Consider the following 16359-nt stretch of genomic DNA (forward strand, 5'->3'; position numbering starts at 1 on the left):
GTCCCTGTTTACTGGGCACCGCTCCTCTGAGATTTGCAGGGACATCCATCTGAAGCAGAATTCTGGGACATTCCTGTTTTAAGCATCCAGTGCACTTTCCAGCCCCTCCCCCCCACACACTGGTGTGGGCTTTGAGACTCTGGGGCTCTGGAAGACGACAGACCCCTGGGGTGTCTTTTCCGTGTCGCTGGGGCCCCTCGACACGACTTCCTCTGGTCTGCTCGAGTCGTCTGTGGGTTGCGGTGCCAAGCCTTCCTCCACCCCTGGCCAAGACCTTTTAATCACCAGGCCTGGTTCGGGGTGCGAGCTTCCTGTCCCAAACCCCGTGTCTCCGGCTTCTCGTTAAGTCAGATGCAGCCAAGTGTCTTTAATTCACGCACCCTGTTGTTTGGTGGCTGTTTAATCACCACTCTTCCTTTCTGAGCCCCTGTTCTGCACGCGACTGTTGGGCAGCTGCTGTGAAGTCACCTCAACTCCCCCCCCCCACCCCCGTTCTTCCCCCAGTACCAGATCTTCATCCCCATGGTGTGCAAAGTCATGCTGAAGCACAGGATTAACCACCAGCGCTACGATGTCCTCATCTGTCGGATCATCAAGGTCAGTCCCTCCACCCCAGAAAGGGAATATGCTTTGTCTTTTTTTTTTTTTTAATGGTCCAGGTAAAGGGGGGCCAACATCACAGATAACCGATGTGGACCTGCGAGGTGTCAGGGCCATGCACAATGAGCCCGTTGTGTGCAGGTGTGAGGTTTTCCGCTCGGCCGCTCTCCGGGGAGCACTGCTCTGCGCACGTCTACCCCGTTACTCAGAGCAGATTCCTGCAAAGTGACCCCACGCTTCCTGCAGAGCACTGACTCACAGCACACTTTTCACAAGAAAGCAATTAGGTTGTCGCATTGAGCACATGATACTTCCTGTTTACATCCAGCTGCCCATGTCAGCTTTGCCTTCCAGTAGCACTAGTGTGTTTGCAGGAATCTGTCGAGTCCCTTTGGCTGAAAACATTGTGTGAATTCTCGCCGTGTCTCTGCCCTGTCCGTCCGCACACCTGTGTGTTTCAGGGCTGCACCCTGGCCGAAGAGGAGGATGACTCCTTCCAGCACCGACAGCTACGCAGCAATCAGGGCGACGCTCTGGTCAGCGGCCCCGTGGAGCCGGGGCCCATGAAGAAGCTGCATGTCAGCACCTCCGCCTTGCAGAAGGTCCTGATACTGCCTGTGTACCAGTTTGTGTGTGTGTGTGTGTGTGTGTGTGTGTGTGTGTGTGTGTGTGTGTGTGTGTGTGTGTGTGTGTCACCAGCACTGTGCACTGGCTTCTCAGTCCATGAACACAGCTGGTGCTGGAAATCTTTTTACCCCAGGTCGCAATCGCTAAAAGATTAATAATTTGGGTATTCAGTGGATAGGGTTAGAAAAAATCCGACAGAGTAATAAATCTGAAAAAAATATCTGTTATGGCTCTGTGCATTTTCTTAATTTTGAGCTACATTGGCACTAAAGCTAAAAGGACTGAATGTGAATTGCTGGAGTAAATGAATTTTTCTCGAGTGATTGTCTCATATACGCATTACTTGTTAATACTGTAATGACGGGGATCCCACAGCCCCCTTCTCTTTGGATGCTCTTTACCGCCATCTAACAGTTAGGAGTGTTATTACAGCTCACGTTTGTGCCGCTGCAAATATCGAATAAGAAGTAAAAGGGTAAACTGGGGGAAGAAATTCTAGTGTGTCTTCAAACATTTGCAGTTCTGGTGTTCATTGCATGAGAAGCCAGGGTTGATGTATCTTATATGTCTGTGTACCCTGTTATGTCACTGTTCCATCTACTCCTTTTATGTTCGTTGTGATTTGTTTACTATAGGCAGTTTGTATTTGTTATAATATTAGCACACATTACTATCTGTGGCTTAGTCAAAAACTTGATCAAATTATGATCACATTTGACACAGCAAAACACTCATGGCTCTAAATGTGTCCACCATTCCTGCATCTTAAATTCTTAATTTTATTCTGAATTATGTAGTAAATGTCCATTTCCTTGCCATATAGTGTAGTGTCTCCCTAGTGAGACCCTCTCCATCATATATTTCTCATTGCTAATTCTCATTTCCATAGAAATTTCCCATGCGCGCTCGCTCTGTTCTCCAACCAGCCGTGTACAGGGTTGCGAAGAAAAGGTGCCGTTGATAACCATCGATGATGAAAAGAGGTTACTTGTTATCAGGCTTGTTATCAGGAATGCTTTTTTCTCTAATGAAGGGCATCAGTTTACTGCCGTGCACTTGAATGGCGTCGGCCAACCGGTGACGGACTTCTCCGGAAACCCGTGCTGCTCTGCACAAGTATTTGCTTGCTCAGCAACTCGCCGAGGGCCACTTAGGGTTTATTCTCTGCACTTTTTTCTTGACATTCAGCTTTTATAGCTGCTGAAGTTTGAGGCTCGGTGTCCGACAGCCGTGTCCAGCTTGGGATTCGATAGCATCACTTCTGGGGATTCCATTTGCTTTACGGGCACAGAGTGACGCGGTTCAATTTTAACGCTTGTGGCAGAACGTCAGTCTTTCTTTTTCAGCTGGACTGTGACCCACGTCTGAACCCCCACAGCCCTCCATGTGTCTGTTGCCGGGGCGATACTGTTTCCAAGGACTCGATAGCATACACAGCAGTGCCCCCTATCCCCGCCGCTTCAAAAATGATGGCGTTTGGAATCAAAATTAGTCCATATGGTTTTTGGGAAAGAACATTGCGAATAAAGCTTGTCTCATTTATTTCTATTTTATTTTGTTTTATTTGTCCAAGCATGTCAATGTTGAGCTTTATACTCGCTTTTCATTGGCCTGCAGCTCATTGTGTTTTGTCCATAGCTTCTTAGAACCTTAATGGCATCACATTCTTCTCATCGTTTCCATGGCTGCGCTGTTCTATACCGAACAGTTACTGGTGCGAGCAGGACGGTGGAATTTCGTGCTCGCTAAACACTCACTCGGGGTGTGCTGTGAGGTGAAAACCAGCTGCCGGCGGCACTCTGAGCACCCACTTGAGATCAGTGATCCAAAACCCTTGGCGCTTGGCTAAGAAAAAAAAATACATTTTCTGTTTAAGGGAATTTCAAACAAACACATTTTGTCTGACTTTTTTTTTTTGTTGTTTGCAAATGTCTGAGCTTCCCCAGTAAATTATTTAGTTTGCTTCCCCTTGAGTCACGTCCACTTCCAGCAAGTACGGCTGTGCCATAGCTGCGCTGCGGTAAATGCAGTGTAATTGCGTCGACAAATGGTTGAGTTGCATTAAGGGCACCAGCTGACAGGGAGCTTCTTTCCCACTTGTTCACTGATGTGTCCACATGTAAACGTTGAACATGACGTGTTGTACATACTGATGCACAGTCCCTCTCCTTGTGTCTTCCTCCCTCGTTACCTTGGCGACGTCAGGCCTGGGGGGCAGCCAGGAAGGTGTCGAAGGATGACTGGCTGGAGTGGCTGCGGAGGCTGAGCGTGGTGCTTCTGAAGGAGTCCTCGTCCCCAGCTCTCCGATCCTGCTGGTCCCTGGCTCAGACATACATCCCTCTGGCCAGGTAGGTCTGGGCCCTGCCTCCGAGTCCCACTCCATTTTTTCTGACTGTTCCTGGGCCAGTCTTGCGTTCCACTAGGCAGGTAGCTCTGGTCTCCGCTGTCCCCTTCCAGTCTATCTTACCTCGTGGTCCACGGCCTAGACATTTGACATATGCTTTCCTCCAGCGACCTCCGTCCTTTTGGGGATGCCAGCCCGGGCTCCACTTCATTGCATCACATCCTTTCTTGTAACCTCATTCGAAAGGACCTGTGCTTTCAAATCACCGTATAACTTTACAGTCCGTTGGTTGATTGAGCTGATTGTTTTCTCCAGTGCGACTGAGAACTTCCACCAATTTAAGCATTTCTGCTACCAGTTAATTTTTAGTGAATCGGTTTAGGGGCCTTATCGCAATCAAGGTTCCACGGAGTGAGGTGGGATTTCAGACCAGGCCGTTTGAGTCCACAGACATCAGCTCCAGCCACGATGCCACCTGCTACCCCGTTTTATGTTCACGTTCCAAATGATTGTTATTGATTAGACACCTGGACCGTGAACCGTTGCTGACAGGCATGGCTGCTTGTCTTTCCCACCCCCTGCAGGGACCTGTTCAATGCCGCCTTCCTGTCCTGCTGGTCGGAACTGAGCGAAGACCAGCAGGACGAGCTGATCCGCAGCATCGAGCTGGCGCTCACCTCGCAGGACATCGCTGAGGTCACGCAGACACTGCTCAACCTGGCCGAGTTCATGGAGCACAGTGACAAGGTACGGACTCCCGGTCATACCAGCACTGGTCCCCACACACGGAGCCAACTCGCTCAAAACGTACCTTTAACATGCCTCACTGTTATATTATCGTTTTTTTTTTTTTTTTTCTTCTGACGCCTTTACCAAAAGCAACTAACAATGTTAGATAATCACATTTACACTGATTTAAGCATTTATACAGCAGGGTGCTCTGATTCTATCAGTTCAGAGTACCTTGATCAGGGGTACTACAGCAGGAGTAGGGATTCCATCCAGGCGCATTCTTATTCTGAAGAAAGTCCTAACCGCTCTGCCCCCTGCTGTTCGTTCGTTCTTCTCTGTGCACACAACTCCTGCCCACTTTTTGCTCGATCTCTCACCCTTCTGATGATGTCCATACCAAATGGACTGGAAGTGATTGCTCTGTTCCAAATGAACGTATCCAGTTGGTTTTATTGGGGTTGTAGATGCTGTGGAACATTTAATGAAACAATAATGACATCAGAAATGTAGGCAGCCCACTCACGCTCCCACGAGGAAGGGTTTGTAAAGCAAATCAAAGGGCTATGGAAGTGGTACTTTATGACGTGTCATTCCCGTTGGCCTGCTCCCGGCCCTCCCCAGCAATTGCTTGCAGGTTTTGTTCCCGTACATCGCAGCCAAGTCGCTTGTCGGCCGACGCTTCCAGTTCCCATCGTTTATCCAAAGCTCTGTGACTGAGCTCATGTTACCAGAGCCCTGCGGTTCATCGTCAGGAAAGTAAATAAATGACAAATCCTTCATTTGTGCAGTTGAACTACTGCTTTTGTAACATGCTTTTACCCGGAACATTTACCAAAGTTCGAACGATGTGTGTTTCCACTGTAAAAAATGAGGGAAACATTTTGAGTAGTAATTGTGGAAAAACCAAACTCTGTAGCTTCTTAACACATTACCCACATTTACCTGCTTGAGCAGAAGAGAGAAGTCATGATTTGGCTCCTGTTGAAGATGTTCAAGGTGATGCGTATAGGATTAACTGAACCAAGTTTGGTCGCCCTAGTTTAGGGAACAGTGTTGTTCCACTCAATTGAAGTCGTCATCTGGGCAATAAACCTGTAGCCTTGTCTTCTCTGCATACGCACCGTCTACTGTGAGCTCGTGAGGAAGACCTTGCCTTGTGCTGTTTAGGGACCCCTCCCCCTACGTGATGACAACGGCATCGTTCTCCTTGGAGAGAGGGCTGCCAAGTGCCGTGCCTACGCCAAGGCCCTGCATTACAAAGAGCTGGAGTTCCAGAAGGGTCCTTCGCCCCTCATCCTGGAGTCCCTCATCAGGTAGGGGTTGTATCAATGTGTTCGTTGTCAAAGCACTCGACTTCTCGAAGGATCACTCTTCATTCTTGAGTCCCTCAACTGCTTCCATCATGCATGGCTCGGTAGAGCCTGTTTGTGGTGCAATGGCGAATATGGATGTCCCCATTTACATAAGCAGCAAAAAATATTGAGTTCAGGCCAGGAATCCAGTTGAGGAGAACATGTTTCATCATGTTTCCTTTCTCTTCCTCATCACATGTTGGCCAGCTTTCCAAACGCTATGTCTTCCATAAACGTTTTCAGCACATCTTGCTTACTTGAGCAGCTGCTCAAGTCCCCTCCGGTTGTGTTGGACTCCATTTTTGGCTTTGCTCCAGATTCTGTCAAACTTGTCTGTCATCTCCACGGGTTTCGAGGGCAAAGCGATGGGTAAGACTGCTTCTCGCTCTGCTCAGAGCCGTCGCTGTGTATGAAAGCCGTCATTTTTTTAATTTCTGTGCGCAGAAAGGACCGGAGAGCTTTCCTGGAAATCCCAGCACTTCTGAGGTGTATTTTCTTCAGCTTCTGCTCAGTGGGTGTTGCGGTGGAATGTCAGATGACAGAGGCTGGACACTTGATCAGTTAAAGCAGCAGCCACTTACAGCAGGAGAAAGCCATAAAACCACTACCAGGCAGCGTGTTGCGAAAGAATATGGTGAAATACTCAAATTGCCTGCTGGAGCTTTTTATTTCAGCCTCATTCTACAGAACTGTGCAGTCTATGCTGTTTTGTACCACATTCGCTTTAGGCAGGTCAGGAGTCGTCCTCGTTTTTTTTTCCCCCCTCCTTTCTAGGCTTTTTCTGTGGCCAGTCAATAAAGGAAAATGAAAAAATCCCTGAACAATTTCAGATCTCTGATATTCAATTTGTGAACATCTTATGACATTAGTACAGACATGCGTTGCTTGTTAGCGGGGTTAAATTCTGAGAAATGTGTTGTTAGATTTCGCATATTGTGCAGATGTCAGAGTGTACTTATACACACCTAGATGGTATAGCCTTGATGCAGGCAAGACACACAGTAAACATGAGATATCTGGCGCTGCTGCCGGCGTAACACAGCATCCTGTTTTACAGTAAACTTTTTATAAGTAGAAGGAGTACACTATAAATTAACGAGAAGTACAGTGTAGTAAATGCATAAAGCAGTTACATAGGTGTTTTTATCATTATGAAGTATTATGTACTGTATATAATTGTATGTGCTATACTTTTATACGACTGACAGTGCAGTAGGTTTGTTTACAGCAGCACCGCTGTCAACACGATAAGTTGCGCTATGACGTTACGACGGCTACGACGTTGATGGTCTGAGAATTTTTCAGCTCCATTATAATGTTATGGGATCAACGTTATATATGCATTCAGTCCCTAAGCGAAACGTCATTAAGCGGCGCATGACTGTATTACTATATTAGTAATACTGCACTTAGAGGTGTTTCACTTCATGAAAAGCTGTACTTTTGTTTCTTTCGTGCGCAGATGCCATATGTAATAACAGCACTGAAAATTCAGTGAATAGAGTACCGGGATAAATACTCCAACAAAGAGTCTTCCCGTGACGTGCTCAGAAATGTGTGGGGAAAATTAGTAACATTCTGGTTCACTTCAGTCGGAATTTGTACAAATAGAGTTGGGACACTTTGTAGCCCCTTGGTTTGAAGGTCACGACGCTCGCTGAGTGGGTGGGAGGGTGGACTCTTGTGGCTGTGTCCAATGTCTCCCTCGGATATGTTCACAAGAGGACGTCGCCTGGATTCTAGTGCTTTGAGAAGGCGAGTTCACGCCACAGAGGCTGCAGGGTCTCTTACAGTTTAAATAAAGACAATATTTGGGTAGGAAGCTCCGGTGCTTCGGGCATGAATGGGTCACCTTGTGCGAGAGGTGATGTTTGGGCCTCTAAATCACACGTCCACACGTGGAAGCTGGTGGAGCTCCGGAAGCTCCATCGTGGAGCTTTACTGAGCCTCCACGACAACCTTGGGTGGTGCGAGAGGATGTGGGTTTGATCCCCGCTCAGTGTATGTGGAGTTTGCATGTTCTCCCCGTGTCTGTGGGTTTCCTCCGGGTGCTCCGGTTTCCTTCCACACTCCAAAGACATGCTGTTCAGGTTCACCCATAGTGTGTGAGTGAGAGCGAGTGTGTGTGTCATCCACTGATGTATGGATGAGTGACCCAGTGTAAGTAGTGTATCTAGCAGTGTAAGTCACCGCAGTGAATAAGGTGTGTGGGCTCATAACACTACATAGAGTTCATTGTTAAATAAATGAAAATGTTGGCAGTATGAGGCCAAAGTGAGCAAATGCAGAACCAGGGGGGCGAGGCGAGATTAACATCTTAGTAATATTTTTTTATTGTTTTTTCACTCCTCGGCACCCCTCTTTCGCAGGACGAGATCAACACGAACACACTGTCCTTACAGGGTGAAGGTAGATGACAGGCTTTCTCTTAGCACAGTAAACATGGTGCCCCCCCTGCACACGGAGCACTTTTCCAGGCCTCTAATTGGACACTGTGATGGTGTCCCTTTCATCTGCACGACCAGGGGTGCGAGTCTGGGCTTCCTGCTTCTCCACAGGCCTAATGGGAGCCAGGTGGGCGGTGCTGTCGGGCCGCCCGTCTGCTTCTCGTCTCGCTTGGACTTCCTGTAAGGGCTCCGTCCGTCCGTCCCCAGCAGCCCTCAACTACTGCACGCTCTGGTGAGAGAAAGGTGTCCTGTGCAGAGCGCCGCCAACTCTCCTTCACACACGCTACTGTTAAATGGGCTGCAGGTGGGCTCTGCTCCCAGCGGGGCTCCGTTCCTACAACTCACCGTTAGATGAAAAGCCCCCTATATGGCGGTGTATAAACTGTGAAGGTATATAAACAACACGCATGAGTGCTTCTCTCAAATAGGGCTCTTTTTTTTTTTTTTTTATTTTTCTTATACACTATTTCAACATTTCACCATTCGAGATGTTGGGCTAATTGGAGTTGAAGTGGGAATCGCTCATGGACCCCACAGCAGTAGCTCCACGGATGGCTCTTTGAAAACCATGTGGTAGCTGGAGGACTTCGTGTTCTAGCAGTTACTGTATGGTTCAGCAGGTTCCCATGGGTCAAACGCCCCAGACAAAGGGTGAAAGGCACCCGTGCCCCTTCCTCCCAGGGCTTCGACACACCTCTCTGGTTATCGGCACGGCATCTGTACACCGCGTGGGCTGAGGGTGGGGCAGGAAGGAGCATCGTCCTTCGACCGCGAGAGAGGATGGCCTGGGTTTTGTCTCTTTCTCACACGCACTCCTCTGCGGTGGATGTTGGGTCTGTTTTGGGTCCGATGGAACGGAAATGATTCTGAGGTCCAGAGCTGTGGAAGTTCACACACCTCGGCACACCTCTCTCTCACCTCGGAGGCCAGCACGTGCCGGAGCACTCATCCTACTGCGCCCCCCCTCCAACCCCTCCACACTCCCGCTGCTCCACAAACACCCTAATGAACTGCTCTGCTGGTCTCGCTCCTGCAGCGTCTGACTCTTTGAAATTTGGCGCAATTCCACCCTGAATTCACTACGGTAATAACACCCACCCCACCCCTCGTGGTTTCACGTTCTCTTCTCTTTATTCCAGCAGTCGCGTCCTGCTCAGCAGGAGTCTGAACGTCGAGTAAAAAGCTCCTGTCCCGGAATTACCTAGATTCTGTTATTCGCGTTTGCTTGATCCCACACAGCTCTTGGATTACATAAGTGTACCAGGGAATTGTGGGTATTCTGCTGAAGGATCTGCAGTGAGGGTGCTTGGCTCCCAGTCCTCCCCCCCCGCCTTTTTTTTTTTTTTTTTTTTTTTTTTTTTTTTTTTTTTTTTTAAAAAGAAAAAATATGAAGCCACATGTGTCTGCATCTGTTGGGTGTTAAAAACGTGTTCCCCCCACTGAGCTGGGAAGGTGTGTGCACCAGTCCCAGGGGGGCCCTGCTCTTGTACCTTTGACCTCCAACTCCGCTCTGCTTTGCTGGAAGGACAGTTCAGAGGCACATATTGAACGCCTGTTAGCGAAACGCGGTCGTCTTGAATGCGAACGTTCCCCTGTAGCACAGATGAGTGTGTAGTGGTGGGTGTTTCACTTCACTTGGGCGGCTTTCTCAAGGGTACAGCTTCAGGTCCGTTTCAAGGGCTCAAACCGCTAACCAACCAGTGGCTTTCAGCATTAAGGTTACGGTCACTATTGATGGCATTCGCTTTGTCCAGACTGGGTGTCGCAGGTTTAAACGGCGGGCTGGACCAGGTGAACTCCCCATCTTCGCTCGATCCCGAGTTCCGTGTTCTCCAGGACCTGACAGCCGGGCGTGTGTGTGTGTGGCTTTTCGCCGGGACGGCGCTGTTTGGGCTCCTCTCAGGAACAGCGAGTAGGAATGTAAACGTGGGGCTCTCAGATGTGGCCGGCGAACGCGGTTTTGCTCGACCGCGCTCTTGAGGCAAGATGCTAAGAAGTCGGGGCCTGTTGACTGAGTGCAACCTGGAAACTCCACAGCTCTGTTTGGAGGTTCAGGAACCACATCGTCTGTCATGTCCTGCCCATAATTAGTGCGATCAGGGGAGTTGTTTTGCAGGGCCCACAGCGAGAAGACATCGACTCTGTAATTTGGCCAACCCTGGGGCGGTGTGGTGGTGGCACGGCCATCGAGGTCATTCCAGGACAAAGGACTCGCGCTGATAAGGTCCTGCCCTCCGCCCTCCCCATACCGGGCGTGTCCACTGACATATATGTTTCAGTCCCGTTTTACCCCGTTATGAGTGTGTGGCACTGCTGTCAGTGTGTGTCCGGTGAGAGCTGTTGGTTTCTCTCCACCACTGGCAAACGCAGCTACGACCGGGCGGCTTTCCTTCATCATTCGGGAGGCGCCAGGTGACCGCGAGTAAAAGTTTAATACAGTCGTTCCTCTGTTTTCTTGACATGTCACTTCCTGCATAATTGTCGACGTCTTCAGATACACTGATGATGGTTTAATTTAGAATGAAAGGTAATTTCAGAAGAGTGAAAATGAGACTAGTCTGTCTGTACGAAGTCCTGTGGAATACTGAGTGCCAAGCTCCGACGCTCCAGGCGTAAACACCGTGGAGGCGAGTTGGATAAAGGCGATGCCACCGTTCTGCCTGGGTGCTCTTTACTCTCCCCCGCTTGCGGGATTGGTGAACACAGCTTGTGTGGACTGGGCCGCACGCAGAAATGGTGGAAACGAGAAAATCGGTCGTTGGTAAATGAACCGAGAAAAGTGCCGACGTTTGAAAACTAGCCACTATGAGGCGTCGCACCTCCCGGCTCTTGTCCTTCCCACCTGCACTCGTCTTGTAGGGTCTCTGGTTCGACAGCCCCGCACACCCCAGTGCTCCGACGCACCCCGAGCCGCGTCCGGCACGGTGCCGTGCAGAGGAGCCGGATTCAACCGGTTTCCAGTTTAGTCGTCTTGTGGAATGCGCTCTGGCTGTGGGTGCGAGTTACTCAAAGGGCCCCATCGCAGCCTCATCGCTGCAGCTCGCCACATTTTCCAAATTGCGGGACGTTCAGACGTGCGGCGGGGGGCCACTGCGGTCATGGGAAATGAGCGGGACGCGTTTTCTCACTTCGCCGCAGACACCTGGCTCAGTGTGAGATGGGGGACCCGGGAGGTCGGGGGGTCGACGACCAGAAAGCGGGCATTGTTTGTCGTGACTGGGGGCGGGCGGGGGCGTGGCCAGGGGGCGGGACTCCTGCTCTCAGAACCACAGTGTGCATCCCAACCGTGAACGGTCGGCCCTTCACCGCCTCCGTGCTGCCGCTTTCAGCTCTTTGTGCTCCACCAACTCTTCACTCTCACAGCAAACGACTCGTTTTTTTTATTATTAAAAACACAAAGTTTTTTTTTTTATTATTTGAACAGTATAATGTCACATAGAGCTGTACACATTTTACAAATTACACAGGATTCATTGGTGGCAAAAATATCAAGTGTCTGTGTGCCTTGGCAGTAACATGTGGTCTACTTGTGTGTCTACTTCCTGTGGTGGAAGGAAGGAGCGCCATGTGGTTGTTGGGTCTCTGGCTCTTTGGGTTCTCTGCTCTGTAGTGGGGAGCTCATAAATAATAGCGCGGGTTACCTCGTTCCTTCCGAAAAGTGTGCGTGCGCGTGTGTGTGTGCGTGTGGGTGGTCCCAGGGTGAGCAAGCACAATGTGGACCCGCTGGGGTCGAACCCTTCCTCGATGGACACACAGAAGGAAGCTGTAAAAAACAGGTAAATACTTCAACTACCGTTTACAGTTGAAAATAAGACCGCGACCGTTCTAATAAGACGGTATCGTTGCCGAGAGTTATGCCGTTTTAAGGAAGAAGGGCGCGTCCGCCGGACCCTCGCAGGAGCAACTCTGTCGACCGGATACATCGGAGCCGCTGCCGAGCGCCTACGACTGGAAGTTCTGGGGTCGGATTTTCATCTCCACCCGCTTGAGGGAGTAGTTGGGTCCGTGCCAGCCGTACCAGGTGATGCCATCCGTGCTCTTGGTGTGCTCGCCGTAGCGGTAGTACACACCGTTGAGGTTCGAGTCCGTGCAGCAGTTGTACCAGTAACCCCCTGCGGGAGAGAGAGGGGTGGTCAGAAGCTTTGCCCTGCTTGCTGCCGTTCTCAACACAAGCGTTTCTTTTCTCTGGGAGTTTAAAGCTGATGGAAACAGCAGGTGGCGCAGCAGTTAGAGCTACCATCGTCCCGCTCCAGCCTACTGCTGAAACTCCTGTGAAAATATGCCCTTGTGTGAATGAGTGAAAGTGAGATCGTTAGTAAATGGACCATATAAAGAGGGGCGGGGGGGGGGGGGGTTACGACTCACCTTTGCGCAGCTCCGCACACTTGTCCACACACTTGTCGTTGTCCTTGTCTTTGGTGCTGAAGTTGGTGTTGTTGTGGTAGCGCATGGAGTCCTGACCCGCTGTGCCGCTGTAGTTGGCCAGCAGGAGACGGTAGCTGTTGAGCTCGTTGCCCAGGCTGAAGTGCTGGTACTCAGCGTAGCGCTTCTCTCCCTCCCAGTCCTGCAGGGGGAGGGGGGGCACGGGAACAGGGCCCTGTACTTGTGTATCTGCCATTTCCTTTGTTGACTGTGGTTAATTGGTTCTACTCCCTCCTTCTCTACAATGTGTCCCACAGCCGTCTAGCAAACACACCCCAGAATCACGCTCCCTCAACATGTGGGCTCTGCTGCCCGCACTGCCCCCCGTCCAATACCTCAAGCTCTATGCGCAGCACGGTAGGTTGTTGGGTCAGACGTAAGATGTTGTCATTGCCCAGCCAGAAGTCACCCCGGGTGGTGCCGAAGCCACGCTTGTACTGCTTCCAGTCGCGGTCGAAGGAGGTGAGGCCCACCTTGCGCCGCTGGATAACGGTCCAGCCCCCCCCGCTGGTCTCCATGTCACAGTACACCTGGCAATCGCACAGGGGGCGCTACGGTTAAGGTACTGGCACCGGGAGGCTCCCGGTGGGAAAAGTCACAGGGAGAGTTCAGTAGCGAGGTAAATTGATGGAGGACGGCGGCGACGGTGATGTGAAAACTTGGGGGGGTCAGGGGTTACCTGCAGCTCCGGCGTCCCCAGGAACATGTCGGCGGGCAGCTTGTACTCCCCGGAGATCTTGTAGTTCTTGTTGTAGAGCGAGGCGCAGTCGTAGTTGGCGTCTGCAGGACACAGAGGGGCTCGTGAAAGGAAGCACTTTGGTACCGCGGTATAGTTTACAATGCGCCGCATACCCCGAAGTCTGGAGCAGTGACGCGGCGAGTAAGAGCTTGAGCTTGCGCCTTTGCCCAAGTGAGCCATGCGGTTCGGTCCTCGTGTGTGCGTGAGCGATGCGGTCACGCTACGGTGGCGCTTGTGGGGGCCATGGGACTGGGAGCAGGGTTGCGGTCGACAGTCCCTCCTTCCGCTTGCACTCTATTCGAGCCTCACCGGGTGAAGATGAGGTCGCTGACCAGCCCCCTTATTCTGTCCGAATCGCCTAAAAATGTGTTCATGGCATCTTCTAAATGGCCATGCCCACCTGCCTCAGAGCCTCTGCCAAATAGTTTTTTTATTTTTATTTATTAATTTTTTTTTTTTTTTTTTTTTTTTTTTTTTCTGTGTTTTCACGCCGATCGCGGGCGTGTTCGACCATCCCCTCGTCCGGCGCAGTGAACCGGTGCGTCGCCCCACGGGGCTTTCGGGACCCTTTCATCACCCATTCGTTTGTGGTTTGTAAAGCGCACAGCAGTAGCAGTTCCACTGCGGTCAAACGAGTTCCAGCTACGTCTCGTGTTCTTTCCACTTTTACTACAGTTCTTATTGTGCTTATTAATTCCTATTAACGTAATGTATAATGTTATTGTTCTTATATAACACAACGTTATTGTTTTTAATAGATCTGATCATTTGTGTGGGCGCCTTTCAGTATCTGATGGGTCCCTCTCAGCGCCTCTCTGGATGTGCATATTTCAAGCAGTCGCCATGGCGATGCTCCCGGGGTGGGCGAGGTCACCGGGCTGCAGCGGGCCGTCTCGCCGTCTCTTGCTGATTTCACCACAGTAAACTGCGATAAATGAGTAACTGCTGACCATCCAGAAGTCGAGGGGTGTTTGTAGTGGCCGTCACACACGTCCCGGCAGAACATGTACACACACCCTATGGTTTTACAGCTAAAACGCGGAGTTGACGATGATCAAGAAGAAACCACTTGTGCATGGGTCATCGCACCCACTCTCATTACCGTGGTACCGCAGGATGAGGGGGCGGGGCCTTACCTGCAGACGTCTGTGTGGCAGCCTGCGAGGCCTGCAGCCGTATGATCTCCACGTGGCCGTTGAGCTCGGAGAACTTGCTCTCGGCCTCGGTGACGCGCGCCTCCTGCAGGCGACTCTTCTGATCGAGGTCGAGCACCTGGCGCAGCAGCGACCGCACCTCCTCCTCCTGCTTACGCGCCAGCTCCTCCAGCTGGCTGCTCACGTTGGCCAGCTGCACCTTGAGGGCGCGCACCTCCTCGCAGCAGCCGCCCTTGCCAGGGGGCTTGGGTGCTGCCGGCGCTGCCCTCCTGCGAGGCTCCCGCTGGGCGCCCGTCTCATCGGGCAGGGGCAGGAGCAGCGGTAGCAGGAGCAGCGGCAGCGTGGTCGTCCTTAGTACCCTCTTCACCATGGTCGGTCGGGGGTTTGAAGGCGAGTGTTGCGTAGCGGTGCGGTGTGTGTGTGTGGCGCGGTGCGATGGTGACTTGTGTGCGCAGGCTGTTGTCCGTCTGCTTTCCTGCCTGCAGCTCGGACCAGTCTCACCTTAAATATCTTTGCACATGTGCCCTCCCCCTTTCTCTGGGGGAGACCACCCCCACCCTCTGGAGTGTGGAACCCGCCCACCCCTTCCCCCTTCCCTCCTCCTGTCCCCCCCCTGACTCTTGCCTCGTTCCACCCAGCGATTCTCTCATCAGGTGTTTTTTAACGTTTTCGGGGGCCGATTGTCCTCCGGCTCACGGTGCCGAAGACGGAGGGTCTCTGGGGGGGGGGATCCGGCATTCACCGACCTGCTTCATTAACCCTTTGAGTCACCAGGGCTCTCTGGGAATGTGCCACTTTGGGTTGTGTCCCACAGAGAATAGTGGATAGTGAACAGTCAGAGTGTCAGTGGTGCCAAAGACCTGTTTTCTGGGGTTAAAATGAACTACACGTTGTTTTACATTACTAGTGGTGTACTAGTAGTGTACTAGTATTAGTGGTGTTTTAGTAGCGTACTAGTATCTGTGTTTGTGGTGTGTGTTAGCCAAGCGCCGTTTGTGTGTGTTTTCCAGCAGCCCAGCTCAGACAGGACACTCTCACACACGTCACACTACTCACTCTCCCAATAAGAAGTATCCTGTGGAATTTCCTCCAGAATGCAGCACAGGACCTGGACCGGACCCGACTGGACGGGACCTGGCGATCAGCTCCTACTGGGAGCACTGATGGGCATGTGCGGGCGGTGGTTGTGGTGTTCCAGGTTTTGAACGAGGAAGGAGGCGAGCCCCACCTGTCAGGCGTCACGACTTTACATTTAGTAGGGTGGCCGCTGTCTGTCCTCCTGGACCAATAAGACAGACATCCCTGCATGACAATTGGAATAATGTTGGCGTTTACTGGCCCTGCTATCGAGGGCTTTTACGCAACGTACAGAGTCCTCGGCTGTAGGGTGTGGAATGTGTTTGCAGTGTCCCCCACCCCCCAAGGCCCATTGAAAGGGTGGAGTTCTACAGTCAAAGGACACCTCTCTTTGCTGTCTTCTGCACAAAGGGACCATCGTTCTCCATGACCACCGCGTGGTCTTCACCTCCGTCCATTGCGTGGTCAGCCCCCCTTCCTTCCCGGCTGCATTCGGGTGCCCCCTCGGGGTGGTCGGGCCGGGGGGTTGCTGAGAGGACCCGTTCGCCGTCAGCCTCCTGCCCCAAACAGGGCGCACAGACGTCCTTCTGCAAAAGCTGGGAGCTCAAGGTGGAATTGTTTCAGCATGTCGCTGTGCTCACGTCCGCTTCCCGCACGTGCCGTGGGTTCTGTCCTTGTACCGCGGTACGCAGCGTTCCGTGTGCTCATGTGTTTTTGGTTCCCGGTTTCCTGCCCCACCCAACGCTTCCATCTTGTTGCAATAACACTGTTTGTTTCTCCTCCGCAGCGAAAGCACAGGACACCCAAGGCGCTCTGCGGTCCACCGGGCCGGCGGTGCGGTCATGTAAACCTCTGCATTTGGTTC

At 51.5% G+C, this 16359-nt stretch overlaps 2 protein-coding genes across 5 annotated transcripts in view; one reads left to right on the forward strand and one right to left on the reverse strand.

Moving 5' to 3' along the window:
- mtor (mechanistic target of rapamycin kinase) overlaps positions 1 to 16359 on the forward strand; it is an 84053-nt gene that overhangs the window by 20603 nt on the left and 47091 nt on the right. For all 4 annotated transcript variants that reach the window (XM_029249920.1, XM_029249917.1, XM_029249918.1 and 1 more), the window contains exons 24-28: positions 505 to 597; positions 1062 to 1202; positions 3433 to 3575; positions 4156 to 4318; positions 5471 to 5616. In XM_029249920.1, the coding sequence (XP_029105753.1) occupies positions 505 to 597; positions 1062 to 1202; positions 3433 to 3575; positions 4156 to 4318; positions 5471 to 5616 (686 nt within the window). The remainder of the gene's footprint in view (positions 1 to 504; positions 598 to 1061; positions 1203 to 3432; positions 3576 to 4155; positions 4319 to 5470; positions 5617 to 16359) is intronic.
- Positions 11549 to 14881, reverse strand: angptl7 (angiopoietin-like 7). Its single transcript, XM_029249923.1, has 5 exons — positions 14400 to 14881; positions 13204 to 13304; positions 12860 to 13054; positions 12468 to 12666; positions 11549 to 12214 (listed from the first exon to the last, which is right to left on the reverse strand). Exons 1-5 carry the CDS (start codon positions 14785 to 14787, stop codon positions 12045 to 12047), a joined length of 1053 nt encoding a protein of 350 aa, XP_029105756.1. The 5' UTR covers positions 14788 to 14881; the 3' UTR covers positions 11549 to 12044.

This window comes from Scleropages formosus, chromosome 2 (assembly GCF_900964775.1).
Source record: "Scleropages formosus chromosome 2, fSclFor1.1, whole genome shotgun sequence".
NCBI classification, from domain to species: Eukaryota; Metazoa; Chordata; class Actinopteri; order Osteoglossiformes; family Osteoglossidae; genus Scleropages; species Scleropages formosus.